This window comes from Lytechinus pictus, chromosome 5 (assembly GCF_037042905.1).
Source record: "Lytechinus pictus isolate F3 Inbred chromosome 5, Lp3.0, whole genome shotgun sequence".
Taxonomy (NCBI): Eukaryota; Metazoa; Echinodermata; class Echinoidea; order Temnopleuroida; family Toxopneustidae; genus Lytechinus; species Lytechinus pictus.
In genome coordinates this window covers 28,356,218-28,372,196 of record NC_087249.1, presented here as the reverse complement: position 1 = coordinate 28,372,196, position 15,979 = coordinate 28,356,218, and the positions used below count along the sequence as shown (strand labels likewise).

Here is a 15,979-nt window from a genome sequence, read left to right as displayed (position 1 = left end):
CACATTTATTCTGAGCGAAGACCTTTTTTTAATTTTTTTCTTTTATTTGCTTGTCAAATTTAAACTAAATCACTTAAAGCGGAAGTCCACCCTGAAGAATAGTTTGTTGTATAAATACCCCAAAAAAATCATTAAAAAAATACTGGTGCAGCCGTGGACCCTGCTCAGCTGTATGACACACGCATACGCACACATCTAGTAAACATACATTGTGCGTAAATAATCCACTGCGCGCAAACGGAAATTCATGAAAATTTATAAACTTTGTTACGCAAGCCTATGCCTATAGCTTTACTAGGCCTTCAGCGCTACTCCGCACTGATATTTTAGAACCACACACCGAAATCCAAAATGCAAATATGATTAGAGAATGTGGCCAAACTTGAAATGACCTTTCAAAATATTTGATTCATTGACAGATATGATCCCAATTTTAGCAGATTTCGGAGCCAAGTCTTATATTGAAATCCGCCTGAAATCCAGACAGATTCGCTGCCGCCGCTTTCACCGTACAGCACGGGTTCGAGTACAATCACGGAAGGGGAAATGGAGTATTCTTACACCCTGCCATAGACTTAGCAGTAGCAATATTGGCATCGATGCATTAGAGCGAAATGACGCGCATACAAATTTCATGCCCATTCGCAACAGCGCCATCTGGTGCCTACTACAGCCGTGGCTACCAATGGCCATGCCATGGCCATGGCTCACGGCTCACATCGAAATATTGCCCATTGACTGTGTGACATAAACACTCAAGCTCCACACAGCTCACGGCAGAGATTCAGAAACCGCTGATTGGTTCATCGCGCAGATCACGTCATGGTCATGTGGTCACAAAAATTATTCGGCCGAAAAGTATGCGCAAGCATTGAAAGCGATAATGATATCCAGCCACGTTTTCCACACTTGAAATGGTCTTGGCTCGTGATCGGATCACTCAAGTATAGATCGAAAATTATCGAGATTCTGCAATTTCGAAACCCTGCACTCCATGATCGACTTTGTACACGTTGCGATAGATTCCATAAACTCTGACGAACACGATGTGACTATGGTGCTATTCTGTATGATTTTGATAGATAAGCAAGAAGCAATCAAAATACGCTTACCTGTGCGATATTGTTGAGAAAATAGATCGTCTGAAAATGCCTTTCATTATTCAAATAAAATATACGAAAGTGAAATTCTATGTCGATTTTGGTACGAGGTGATAGAGAATTACACATTGTCATGTCGCTTGTTTTGATGCCATGTTGTTCTGGGCACTGGAGGCTTGCAACGCGCGTGCTTTTTTTATTTTCATTCATAAATTGGCTTGCGATCGTAGCTGGATGATGTCATGTAATATGCCGACCACTAGCGGCGAACATTAAGTTATTCATGTATGCTATAAATTTTGTTGTGCAGCATGGCAAGGCAAAAAAGTTTGACAAAAAACAGTTTATGTCACTTGGCCTCAGGGTTGTAATAAAAAAACGTTTTTTTACTTTAACAAAACAAATGAATAATTTTTAATTGTTTTAAAATGCTTTAAATCATTTTAAAATGTTTTTTTTCCAACCAATTATGCAATTTTCTGTAAAACAATTAAACTATGTATGTACGTGCATGATTCAAGCTCTTGATACAAATTTTGGGGTAGGAAGAGATGACTACATATTTTTATTGAATTTGCAATAGAAAAGTTTATATTACTCCATAATTACTAAATCATGGAAATTGAATGCTTAAAAAAAAAGAACACTAAAGTTAGTTGTAATTTTATAAGTTTAATCCTCATACTGTACATGTAGTCACAGGGTATTTCGATTCTTATCAATCAGGGGGGGGGGGCTAAACGAATTTGTACAATGGTAGAAAATGACCTAATCTATGGGGTTTCAAAGCTTAATTTCATTAAATCAATATATGCTTTACTAATATTTCATTTGAATCACTTACGTCAAATTTAGTGCATAAAATACAAATTAAGGTTTATATCTATAAATAAAGCCTTTGATCTCTTCATTTGTTTAATTGAGGAATTCTAATCAAATGCTTATTAGAAACAAATCAGTATAAACATGTTTTTTTATTATTCAAAACTTTTTTTTCAATTTATGAACTTTAAAAAAAAACTTTTTGTTTTTTATTATTTTTTTAATGGAATTATTGTCAATAATTTTCCAATCATTAACAAAAGTACAAATAATGATACAGATACAAATTTTGGTGAGAATTCACATTGGATCTATACATGAAATCGCATTTTTGAGCAATTCAAGGTCTGACATGTACTTTGTGTTATATCATGACCATATTACCCATGCATGCATCCCAAAAATAGTCTTGAACGATATGACGTGGCCTGATTGATCTTGACCCGATTACAACAATTCTTACTTTGAAACCTATACCATTTTAAAGCATACATATTCAGCTTTATCATGATCTTAAATTCATTTGGGCTCAAACAAAAATAAATTGTAAAAAAAGCAGCTTTTGTCAAGTGAAAATAATTATTTTGTAGCATATTTTAGATAAAAAGTTTCACCTACATTACAAAATCTTCATATAAATTCAAACACATGACATGAAAGAATTATTCTTCTTCTTTACAATGATACCAAAATCATAAAATTCAATGTATTATTACAGCAGCAATGACTGAATGAAAAGATGTGTTTTGGTCCGCACCAAGCTCATTAAATATGCAAAACCTCTCCATTGTCTTAATGTAAAGTCAATGGAATACAAAACCAATTTTTGTGACCATTTTGTGACCATTTTGAACCCAAGTCTTCAACAGGCTCTAACTTCTTTGTTTTTGAGCCCTTTGAAGTAAATGTAATTTAGGTATCAATGGAAAGGTGAAAGAAAGCTCAATTAATGTGTAATCATGTCACTTTGTAATTTTTCTTCTTAATACATGTGTAAAATAATTTCTTCTAATCAATTTTAATTAATTATGCAAATTTCGCAAAATAACAATTACTCGCCTCTTTTTTGCCAAATGAAGGTGATCATGATAGATAATTTATATCCCGGTAATTCAGTTGGCATCAAAACAGCATCATGTAGATAATTTCCTAAATGAATTTGTTTAAAGTATTGTTTTTGTAATTTCTAATGTATTTCTTTGTTTTTCTGATATAAATTACAAGCCCTTTTTCAAATTTAGTATTGTATACATGTATGTACGGGGGTCTTTTTTTTACATATGAAAATTATCATTCCTTTTGTACTTTGTATGACCAAATGAAAATACAAGTGTGCTATTTTCTGATGTATTTGATTGTTTCATCAATTCCTTATGTATTCTATTGTTACAACAATTTGTTATACATGTATAATATGTAGCTTTTGATTTTAGAGACAATGGACATTTGATTACAATTTTTTTTGGAGGGATGAGCAGCTGAGTGTAAAATATGTATGCAATTTATTACAAGTATCACCAAGTATAAAAATTAAGCTTTAATATATTTTATCAGTTTTCAATGCATTTCTTAGATTTGTATACATACATTGTATAGCAAAGGCCCTGTTTGAGCTCTCTTTTTTAAGAAAAATAAATAAATTCAGATTCTATGGTGAAATCACTGCACATAAATGTATACAATTTTTTACACATGTATACTTCCATATTATTATGAATCAAAACAAAAAAAAATTAGCAAGATTTTGTGTAAATGAACTTAACAATCCAAACTTGAAATGCACCAAATTATTAATTGAAGCAAAAAGAAAAGGAAAAGAGTGGTCTATTTCTTTTAAAACAAAACACAAAACAACCAGGAAAAAACAGATATCAAAGCTACAAAAACAGACATCAAAGCTCCAAACAAACACTCAAAACAAGAGAAACAAAAGTGACACAAAAACTTGTACCAATCCCATCCCCATTTTCAAGTCTAAAACACAGCCCTCACCTTCACCCCTAACAAAAAAAAAGGAAAAAATAAAACATAAATAAAATTAATAAAATAGAGAAAAAAATCATAAATACAGGACTTAGACCCATCTGGAAATGAAATATTCTTTCCTCTGAGTTTTCATGTATTTTCCAACAAGAGTGAAAAAAAAATTAAAAATTAATTAAACAACATAGTTCTTGCATTTTAATTTTAAAAAATCAACATTTAAGATATTCCCTTTCAAAAGCAAATCCAGTCTCCAAATAATGAAACATGAAAAAAAAAAAATTAAAAAAAATAAAAATAAAAATAAATAAATAAACAACATAATCTCTGCATTTTAATTAAAAAGTCAACATTTATGATATTCCCCTTTCTAAAGCAAATCTAGTCTCAAAATAATGAAACATGATTGAAAAGTTTCCAAATATATTTTTTTTCCTACAAAAGAAAAAAAATAAACACTATAGATTTTGCATTTTAATTAAAAAGTCAACATTGATATTCCACTTCCAAAAGAATCCAGTTTCCAAACGATGAAATATGATTGAACAATCAACCACCTTGACTCTTGACTTGGGAAGAAAAAATATTTTTGTGACAAAATGTATGTATTAAAATCAATATCAGAATAATAATCTACGGTATGACAGAAATTTTCAGAAAAAGGCACAATATAATCAACAAACAATTCAGATCCAGTTCAATCCAGCATGAACGACTCACTATCGACCACTCCCTTCACCCAGCCCTCCGCATCAGGTAGCTTGACTGCCGAGAGACCGGCGGGAGCCCACCGCATCGGGCAGCTCGACTGCCGAGAGACCGGCGGTGACAAGGGTACATGTAGCTTGCGGCTCTTATATCTGGCCTGCGTTTTTAAAGAATTGGTTCATTTTGGTTTTATTTTGAAGATCAATAGTTAAAGACTAAATATCCTTGTTTGGAACTTTTTTCTACTTTCATCACAAATTTTCGATCATTTATGCATCCAAAAACTTGATGAACTTTTAAGCTCCGATATCCATACTTGACAGGCGAGTATCCATATTGAAACTTATATGTACAGAAGTGCACATTGTCGACTGTCTGAAAAAATACACAAGATCGCATGCCACTATACAGTTAGGGTGTCTGAAGCCACACTGAAAAGTGTCAGCATAAAACAGGCTGATTTAGGGGAAAATATGGCACATTTTTTCGGGAAATTCAGGCTGCTAGAAAAATGTGATCTGAATTGATTATTAACTTGTGTTTAGCATGTATGGAAGAGAAAATTCAGGGGCTTCTTTTGACAGTATGGACAAGTTTATAGGGTTATTTGAAATTAAGGATTTAGAGATAGATTGCAAACCCTTATTTGTGTGTGTGTTGAGATTGCCATTTCCCCATGCGTTTTCTATGGCCAGAAAGTACTGTTGTAGTAAGTCACCCCACCCCCCATATAGGTCTTCCACCGGGAGATGGCGCTGGACCCCTTTTAGACGCTGGAGGACGTTGGATCCCTTGGATCATTGTATTTGAAGCTGAACTCACACGGAATAGACAGGAACTAGGACATCACTCCAGGAAAATACTGGTTAGTGACTTATTCCTTATATTCTAGCTTCAGGTATCAACCTAGTGGTCAAGCTGGGGGCGCGACCGCTACAGTGGCGCTGCGAGCCTGACTGTGCCTGCTTTTGTGGGCATTCTAGGCCAAATTATTGAAATTAATTGGGGTATAATTGTCTCGCGGCGAGCTAACGGCCCCCTATTGCGCATCGGACGAGCAAATCCCTATGCCCCGCTGCGTGGGGGGAAATGGTCGCCGCTCGAGTACGAGAAATCAGTTTTAGATTGGGCTAATTACAGTTGATAAGGCTAGATTCAGAGCCTTGTCGTATTGCATATATTCTATGAATATTGTCCCTTGTTTCATGTTTGCGATTGTCCTGAATTGAGAGGTTAAATCTTGATTTGGGACATATTTAGGCAATCGTCCCCTGTCTTTTTTGGTAAGGTTTTCGTCGCGGGGACTGATGGTAGTTCCGGTCCCGTGACGGAAATTTCCAGAAAAGGGGGGAGAACACACGTGTTGTTGTGTTGTGAGTTTGTTTTAGTTTTGTGCTTTAATATCCGTTTTTAGTTGTGGACTGTGTTTCACGTTGGTGTGATTGTGTGATTTGCTTGTGATTTTGGGTGTTTGGATGATTTTTGTGTCGTTTTGCGAGTGATTTGTGAGTGAACTATTTTTGTTGGGGTGAGAGGTGCGTAAGAGTGTGTGTGTTCCGGCTAGGTAAAAGCGCGCGGCCCGATCCAAGATTTCACGGCGATCTATTGGCGGAGAGATATTATTGGTTCTCTCTGCCACCGACCGGCGCCATCTTGTTTTACATCGTCGGCTCAACGTTTGGGTCTAGTTTGAGATCCGAACTGACGTCAGGCCGGACCAATCCATCGCACGTATACGGGTAAACAACGGCGATTATTTGGGCGATACGTAGGACGGGAAGCCAGACTGACCAACAAAGGTAGGGCATTATCCCAATCCTCTCTCGCCTGCCTATTTCGGATATTTTGAATTTTGTGTGGTGTTTTAGGGTGTTTTGTTCAAATTTTGGGGGAACGTTTTGTACTCGAAGCTGGGTAGAATTCACGGTAATTATCGAGATCTAACCAGTTAGACCGCCCGATCATTTCCGGGTTTGACGTTAGATCCAGTGCAACTGTGCACGACCATTGGTTGTGTATTGCATACCTAATAGGTTGGTTTTTGGTGCCAGTGTGTAGTGTTGTCTTGCGTGTGGACCCACCCACTCGTTGTAGCGGGGAGTCCGTTGCCAAATAAATAAAAGAAATTTTTTTTTGGAGAGAGTTTGGGATGACTGTGTATGTGAATAAGTACATGTAATTTGTCTGTGGTGTGAGCGGGCACTAGTCACTAGCGTGATTGAGGACAGAACCAGCTTCGAGGATTAATAAAATAAATAGGTAAATTAATAATAGACAAGTTAGGCTTAGAGGTTAATATAAATATTTTTAGAGCTACAATTATTCTTTTTGGCAGTGCTAGTGCAAACTATTAGCAACAACTAAACTAATCTAATTAATAATAAAAGCTAGACTTTTATACCATAAATTGGGTTCGCATTTGGACCTAATTTTTTGGGATAGTTTTTTGGATAACTTTAGCAGGTTTTTGGTCGGGCTTATCGCTGTGCCTAACCATTGACTGTTAAAGGTATAATTTTGGACTCTATACCGGTTGTTAGTTGCTAAAAAGAAAATAAAACGAATTTTATACCATAAATTGGGTTTGCTTTTGGACCTAATTTTTTGGGATAGCTTTTTGGATAACTTTAGCAGGTTTTTTGGTCGGGCTAATTACTGTGCCTAACCATTAACTGTTAAAGGTATATTTTTGGACTTATACCGGTTTTATAATTTTAGTTGCTAAAAATAAAAGAATTGTTATAAAATAAATTGGGTCTGCATTTGGACCTAATTTTTTGGGATAGCTTTTTTGGATAACTTTAGCAGGTTTTTGGTCGGGCTTATCGCTGTGCCTAACCATTGACTGTTAAAGGTATAATTTTGGACTCTATACCGGTTGTTAGTTGCTAAAAAGAAAATAAAACGAATTTTATACCATAAATTGGGTTTGCTTTTGGACCTAATTTTTTGGGATAGCTTTTTGGATAACTTTAGCAGGTTTTTTGGTCGGGCTAATTACTGTGCCTAACCATTAACTGTTAAAGGTATATTTTTGGACTTATACCGGTTTTATAATTTTAGTTGCTAAAAATAAAAGAATTGTTATAAAATAAATTGGGTCTGCATTTGGACCTAATTTTTTGGGATAGCTTTTTTGGATAACTTTAGCAGGTTTTTGGTCGGGCTAATTATTGTGCCTAACCATTAACTGTGGAAAGGAATATTTTTGGACTTTTACCGGTTTTTATAATTCTAGTCGCTAAAAAATAAAAGAATTTATTGGGGCCACTTTGGGATAAATTTAAGTAGGTTCTTGGTCGGGCTTATTATTGTGCCTAACCATAAATTGATTGGGGTATACTTTTGGACTCTTTTTTTGTAATTTAGTTGCCAAAAGAAAATAAAAGAAAGAATTTAATAAGATAGATTGGGTTAGATTGAGACCTAGTTTTAGAATAGCTTTGGGATAATTTCAACGGGGGTTTGGTTGGGCTCAGTATTGGGCCTAACTGAACCTTGCTAGGATAACACCAATTAGGGTAAACACAACATGGACGGGGAAGAGAAAATCCCTATCAATGTGTGCTCCTTTGAGGAGTTCAGGTCGCTAGGGCTAAGTTCAGCCCTAGCTGGGATAATTCAGGGGATTCGAATGGATCAGGGGGAGATAACCCCTGAGCTATTTGAGAGCAGCCCAGCGCTATGCAGCAATAGGGAGCTAGCACGAAGAGTAGATTTTTGGGAGGGCACCCAAGGGGTAGAGGGCAGTATTTTTATTACCCCTAGGGGACGCCTCACTGCGAGCACCCCGCATAGCGAGTCTGACCAAAATGGGGTGGCAGGTTCCGGGGGTGTTTACTCCTATGACCAACATCAGCCCCCTAGGTCAAGTCAAAGTAACCAGTCTAGTGGGTCCTGGGGCGCCAGCTCATCTCACTTCCGGGAGGAGCGGGGGCCCGAGCCCCCAAGCACCCGAGAGGCAAGTATGAGAGTTGGTGTAGAGCCGAGGGTCAGACCCAGGCACCTAATAGGCGAAGAGGCTAATGGGGCCTATGCGAATAGAGGCATGCAGGTAAGTGGTGATTCAAGCGAATGGTCCGGAGGTGATGACCTCCCCGCTAGGCATCCCTCCCAAGGGGGGAGGCAAGGGGCAAGTATAAAGACCAGGGTAGGAGACGGGAGGGGCTCCTCAGCCCCACCCCCTACCCCAGATTACAGCGCAAGGAATGTGCGGGCGGGTATGACACGCCCAGCCCAGTACAGTTCATCTTCGCCGCTTAGTAGCCCGGCTGCGTCACCTGCGAATTCTAGTGGTTCCTCAGGAAGGGGGACTGGTGGTGGATTACCATATTACACGCTGCCAAAGTCCCTCACTTTCAACGGCAAGGGTAACTGGAGGGCTTTCTTCAGAAAGTTCTCCGCCTTTGCTGATCACCATAATTGGACTGCAATGGAGCGCGTAAGCCAGCTATACTGGGGCCTGAAAGGGAAGGCTGAAGATTATTTGCTAATGGTCTTGGACCAAGAGCCAAATATGCCATATGCAGGTCTAGTGGCCCGGCTGCAGCACAGGTTCGGGGAGGAAGGGCTCTCTGAATCTGCTCAGCTGGAGTTTGTGGCAGCCAAGCAGGGACCCACTGAATCCCTGCCAGACTGGGCAGACCGGGTGCTCCAGCTAGCAGCGCGTGCTTTTCCAGGGGTCAATGGGTCCTACCCGAATAGACAGGCGGTCCTTCGCCTGTGCCAGGGCGCCCTCAACCGAGAGGCGGGGTGCCACGCGCTTACGCGGAATCCATCTACCGTGAATGAGGCGCTTAAGTATATTGAGTGGCACCAACACGTGCACCGCGCAATGTACGGGCGTCCCAAGGCAGTGTCTAAGGCTAATGAAGGGGAGGTCCGTAAGGTGGAACTACCCCAAGGGAACAATGCAGCCCTTGAGCAAAGGTTGGTGAACCTAGAACGCAAGACCGATGAACGCTTGGGCCACATCGAGCGGGATCTGCAGCGTCTGGGTGGTTTGGAACGGGACCTCAAGAAGGTCCTGGAGGCTATCCAGACTAGGCCCCAACCAGCGCGTGAACGCGGGAGGTCACCCGGTCGGGACCGGTGCTACGAGTGCGGCGGGATTGGCCACTACAGGAACAATTGTCCTTCGGTCCAGGAAAACAGGGCCAAGGTACAAGTTTCCTTTGTAGGGGACCAGGAGGAGGAAAACTCCAGCGGGTCGGAGGAGCTGGCCAGCCCCCGGCCCCCACCGCCAGAGGCCAAATAGAGGGTTCCAAGCTAGCAAGCAGCTCAGAGGGGCCATCCGTAGGCTCATCTGAAGGAATAGCAGAGGGCGTGTCGGAGCGCCTGATAGTCCCAGGGAATAATGTAACCCGAATAGCTACTTATGTAGAGGCTGCGGCGGGGGATCCAGTAGGTCCCTCGAACACCCGAATATCAGACCTGGGTGAAGCCATTCTGGAATCAGTTCCAGATGCTCTCCCAGGGCTTGGGTGTGCAAGCGAGATTGAAGAGGTAGTGGTGTGTAGGTTAGAGTCGCGCTCTACTCTCAAGGTCTCAGTTGTTATAGGGGGGCAGCCAGTAAGCGCAGTTGTCGATACCGCAGCCGAGGTATCCATCATCTCGGATAGGCTCCTGCAGTCACTGGACCCCCAGCCCCCTAAGTTGAGAGAAGTGATCCTACATGCAGCGGGACGGGATATGAAGATGAGGGGGACAATTGTCGGTCCCCTTTCCATAGAGCTTGGGAACCAGACGTTCTCGGAGGAAGTATATGTAGCCCCTATAGCTGATCATATGCTCCTGGGATTAGATTTCCTCAGCAAACGCAAGGCTGCGATTCATCTCCAAGATCCGCATATGCAGTTGGGAGGTCAGAGAATTCCGCTTTGGTATAGTGATGACCCTGGGCGGCAGATCGCCCGGGTTCATTTGCACAAGCGAGTAATTGTTCCTCCGAATGCAGTTAAGCGGATCACCGGCATTATAGACCAACGTTTAGGGGATTTCATGTTTAACCCTTAGGATGGCTTACGGCTCCTAGTTCCCGGTTTGGTTTACAGGGCTGGGAAAACAGAACCCATCTGATAGGCACCTTAAGGTAACCTGCTCTGAGGTGCTGGGGGAAACTGAAAAAAATTGAAGGGAAGGGAGATGGGATCGCTCCCTGTTGAAAAATGGGTTCACCTGGATCGCGGTTCCTCTACCGAATTACAGGCAAGCAGCCGTACTATTGGGGCTAATGGTTCAGCTTGTAGATGGAGCCAGTCCAGTACAAGTCGGTCAGGGTGAGGCCAGTGGGCGTTACCGATGGGCAGCTGCCCAGACCCGTTACGGGTGGAACAGGAGAAGGATCCTACCCTGGGTTCACTAGCGAGGTGGGAGAGCTTGTCACCTCAGCCCGGCGGATAAGGTTTCTCACCCTCATGGAGCGAGCTAGGATTAACCATCTGGCACTCTATGGGGTGTAGTGAGGAAAAAGGGGACTGGAGGAGATCTGTCCTCCATTTGTCACGAAGGGATTTCGATTCCCTTTGCATTCTTGGGTTAGCTTAGCGCGTTTAGGACCCTATATGTTTTTCTGTACGGGAGGGACCAGCCGAGTCGCCTCCTCTTTGTGTTCGTTGTTTTCGTCTATCTTTTTTGTATATTTAGGCCATGTAGGAAATGCTTCATGGTCCGCTTTGGAGGGGAGTGTTTTAAATGGCCCTTTTCGCATAATGGCAGCGCTGACGCCCCCTTCTTGCACCTGGGGGACCTAGGTTGGGTACTGGTGCTCCAGTCTCTCAACCGAACGGGAATGCTATGTGTTGCACAGCCCGGGTAAGATGGTGCCTCGACAGGGGAGGGCCAGCGGCAGCCCACTGCTATGGGAAAGTGGAGCTTTCTGGGAAGGGGGGACCCTCCTGGGATATGGGTTTTGGTATGGGTTTTATATTTTTATATATATATATACCATTGTTCTATATGTTTTGTATGGGTTTTTTAAAGAACCTCAAAACTCTAGGTTTTTAGGTGTTATTACGGGTTTTTACCCTTTTTATGTTACGGGTTTTTAAAGTTTAAAGTGTTGAACAAGTTTTTAGCACAGTTGTGCCAAGTGTTTTGGATAGTTTTGGAGTTTTTATTTATAAAAGAACGGAATATGTTTATGGCTGATTACGGGTAGCAAATTATAATTAATTTTGGGAATGCAGACTTGGGACAGAACAATGCTGCATAAGTACTTTTTGCCAAATTTTAAGGAGCATTGTGTACATAAAAGACCAAAGGGAATTTTTAAATGGGCTTGTATTTACTCATGCCCAGCCGGGAGATAAGGTCTCCTGGTTGGGGTGCCTAGGGAGTGGAGAATTTTTTCCTCCCTCTGCCTGGTGTCTGGTTTGGATAGCGTCCATTTGGGTTGGAAACTCGAGGGACCGAGTTTTATAGAACGGGGGGGACTGTTGTAGTAAGTCACCCCACCCCCCATATAGGTCTTCCACCGGGAGATGGCGCTGGACCCCTTTTAGACGCTGGAGGACGTTGGATCCCTTGGATCATTGTATTTGAAGCTGAACTCACACGGAATAGACAGGAACTAGGACATCACTCCAGGAAAATACTGGTTAGTGACTTATTCCTTATATTCTAGCTTCAGGTATCAACCTAGTGGTCAAGCTGGGGGCGCGACCGCTACAGTACTATGGGAAAATGAAATTTCTGTTTTGTACAATTTTTTCACTTTGTCGCAATGCTTGGTCTTTAAAGTTTTAGTTTTAGCAAATGGCATTTATATCTCACTAAATACTAATGCTTTATATCTACTAGTACTACTACTAGTACACCCAGTTGTTGTGTGTCCGGACAGGTTGTGTGTCCGGACGATCAATTTTATTTTTACTTTAGAAAGTCATTTGGAAAAATTTACAAGCAAAGTTTCATCAATTTTTAGTACAAAATGTTAAAATTGTTAGTTAGCATGGTTAGGAAATATTATAAAGAACAAAATAGAAGATGATTAAAACTATTGAATTCACATTTTTAGTGGAATCCAAAGACAAAAAAGAAGGCTTCAAAAATATAAAGTGTCCGGACACCCGACTCCCCATCCTACTAACCCTGCACAGACAATGTACTTCGTCCAGGGATTTAGCTCCTGTGCAATTCGAATGACTGCATCACAGATTTGTGATTATCCTGTTAGATGAGTGTGCATAAGAATTGCATGCGCCTGTAATACCAATGACATTTTGTGTGACCCAAGCCACACAGTCACAGGTCACAGCCCGCGCCCGAACTGGGTCCACACGACTTGCCGAGATTATTTTAGCTCTGAAAATCATCATTTTTCAAAAAATTACTTTTCAAAACATCAGCAAAAAGAATCATGAAACATTCACCTACAACTCCATATGGTGATTATTTGATTATAGTTCCAATACTCACTTGAAAATGAACGAAAATACAGCTCGCCAGATCGATCATTATCGTCGATAGGTTACGCGCGACGTCCATTGATTATGGTATCATTAAAAAGACCAAAAAAGAAAGAAAGAAAATAAGAAAGAGGGGAGAAAGGGCGAAAAAACCCACATGGGGCTGTTCTATAGGATCGCAACAGGGGTCACATAATAAATATATGCGGTATATATGGGGGGAGGCGGGGTAAGTTGAGCCACCAACCCCAGGCCGATAATTGAGTCAGACATTGTGGTGGTGCCATATATTGTATTGATGATCCCAAATTTTTCAACGTTCAAACAAAAAATAATTTTTCAGAGGGAAAAATACAAATTTCTTTTAAAAAAAAGGTGTTAATAGATTTGAGGATTGTAAACCAAAATACGGCAAATATCCGGCAAGAGAATTGCGAGAGAGCAAAGCGAGCAAGCAAAAATTTTGACATTTTCATTACAAAGATCCAATTTTGAGAGAGATTTTGACATAATATACAGAAAATAATATAATTCTTGGAAATGACAACTTCCCGGAATTTCTCACTTCCCGAAATGATCTTGGAAAATAGCAAAACTTCCCTGAATTTCCTGGATCTCGGGAAGAGTGGAAGCACTGGGTTGAGCCAACCAACATGAGGCAAGTTGAGCCATGGTAGTTCATATGGTAATGTATATATTTAATATCTTAAAAAGTCATTGAGTAACATGCAGGCAGAAAGGACCAAATTCACAAGACAGCTAGTTTCATCAAATGCAGATATCTCTAATACCCCCATCGGCTCTAATTCAATTGATTTCCTAAGATTATTGAACTTCATTACAAGGAAAATAGTGCACAAAAAGTTGAAACTTCTGTGATTTATTGAAATTATATAAAAAAGGATGCCTCATATAATTTCTTTGATTTATCCTGAAGCGCTTCATTTTGAATTATAAAGAAACCTAAGTGTCATTCAAAATTTCAAACTGAGGGCGCAAAACAGGACAGGAGATGAATCTGCAGGGAAATGACATGAAGATTAATAGAATTTGATTAAAAATATTGTACTTTTTTATTTAATACGACACGAATTTTATACATTCCTCTTTTTAAATTAGGAACCTGTTTGCCCCAAAATTATGGTTGTTTAGTAATGAGCTGAAAGCGGGAGAAGTTGACTTCATGGAGGTGACGGCAGAAATTGATATAAATAACGATTTTACCCGCCCGGAGCCGACCCGACCAGAAGTTGCGCGATCAATAAAAAAAAATATAACTTCATATACTTCAGCCTAACCTTACTCTAATTCCATGCCCTAATGTATACATTTGAACTTTAACTGGCAAGAAACACATATAGCTGAGGTGGAAAAACAGGGTTAGAGAAAGGGTGGGGGAAACAATGGTATTGTCATTGCAGCGCGGGAGCAAAATTCATATATAAATTTAGAGCAAGAGTGAAGGAGTTTCGCTATTGAGAAAAAAAAAGAATGAAAAGAAAAAAAACCCGACAAAGCTACCTTTCCTCCCTTCCCTTTTCCTTTTCTCCTCTCTTTTTTCCCTTCTTTTTTTTTCTTTTTGGGGACGTTTTTTGGGGGGCGACCGCCCCCCTGGCTACGCGCCTGCCTACATACCGCATATTCATAATACATTACACTAGAAACACACTTTATATATTATATCATAATACATGCATAAGTGTGTGTGTGTGTTTCTGGTGTAACGGAGGACACCAAAAATGCATGCACATTTGAGCACCCCAGAACAATTAACTTAAATTTCAGAATAATGCAAGTCAGTCAATCCTTTTAACTAATCAACAAAATATATACCTTTCTAAAGAATGTAATGTCGGAAAAGTATTTCCAGTTTCATTGTGTTAGTCATTAATTGAATAGGCAACTAGATAATTGGCGTCTCATAAATGCTATTATTATTTTTTTAGTGGGGACTGCAAATTCTCCATTTTTTATTTCAAAGTGTCATTTGAAGCGGTCTGCATCTGTATCTATAAAAACCAAATGCAAATAAGATTTAAATAAAGTATAATTTTTTTAACAAATATGATTAGAAAATGGAAGCATTGTTATGTCACAATATTTTGGGGGGACACCAAAGTCATCTGAAAAATATAATAATGGCCATATTTTCACATATTTTTAAATATCTTTTATATTTTGGCTGATTGTCCTTTATTTAGGAATATGCAAAGGCTATATAAATAAGCTAAAATATTTCACTTTCGAAGGGGAATATATAGATTGTACATTCAACTGAAAATCATGCTGTTTCCCCCTGGCGGAATCAGGGGGCACATCCGGCCCATTTGGAGAGGCATATAAATCAAAATTTGTAATGTAAATATGCCGTTCTAACAGATGTGTGCCCCCCTTTTGAAATGAGGATCTTTCTCTTTTTTTTGCTTGTCAAATTTTTCGTGGTCGAAATGAAGTTTTTGGTGAAAACTTTTTTTTTTTTTTTTTTTTTTTGGGGGGGGGGTTGTCAAATTTTCCGGGGACGAAAAAACCTTAAATCTTAAATCTTAAATTGATTTTGGGAACGCCAAAGCTATTACACGTTGAGCACATTTTCGAAGATTTACTTATGGCCTATTAGTACTAACAATAGGCCTACTGATTAAAAAAAGTTTTAGAGACTGTACAAGCTATTTCAATTCAATTAAAGGGATGGTCCAGGCTGGAGATATTTCTATCCAAAGTCACACCCGCGGGTGTCATCACATATCACTGAAGGCAGTATTATTCGGAGTATTATGCTATTATGCTTATTTATGGAAATGAGGCCTATATATCATATTCAAGAGGCTTAGATTTGGGCTTAATTGCGGTTAATATATATATTTTAACAGATAGGCCTAACGTCTTTGATATAAAGGTATATACAAACAAATTTTTCCCAGGTCGCTTTATCCAGCTCATGTTTCGAGTGAGTGAATT

General features: G+C 39.8%; 1 protein-coding gene across 1 annotated transcript; it reads left to right on the top strand.

Moving 5' to 3' along the window:
* Nucleotides 1–6,839: 6,839 nt before the first annotated feature.
* On the top strand, nucleotides 6,840–10,734 carry LOC135154278 (uncharacterized). Its single transcript, XM_064100171.1, has 2 exons — nucleotides 6,840–7,467; nucleotides 7,814–10,734. The coding sequence occupies exon 2, from the start codon at nucleotides 8,146–8,148 to the stop codon at nucleotides 9,868–9,870; it is 1,725 nt and encodes a 574-aa protein (XP_063956241.1). The 5' UTR covers nucleotides 6,840–7,467; nucleotides 7,814–8,145; the 3' UTR covers nucleotides 9,871–10,734.
* Nucleotides 10,735–15,979: the final 5,245 nt, after the last annotated feature.

Bases quoted from the DNA above. Each gene is read 5' to 3' on its own strand.
- LOC135154278 (XM_064100171.1), top strand. From the start codon at position 8,146: ATGGACGGGGAAGAGAAAATCCCTATCAATGTGTGCTCCTTTGAGGAG.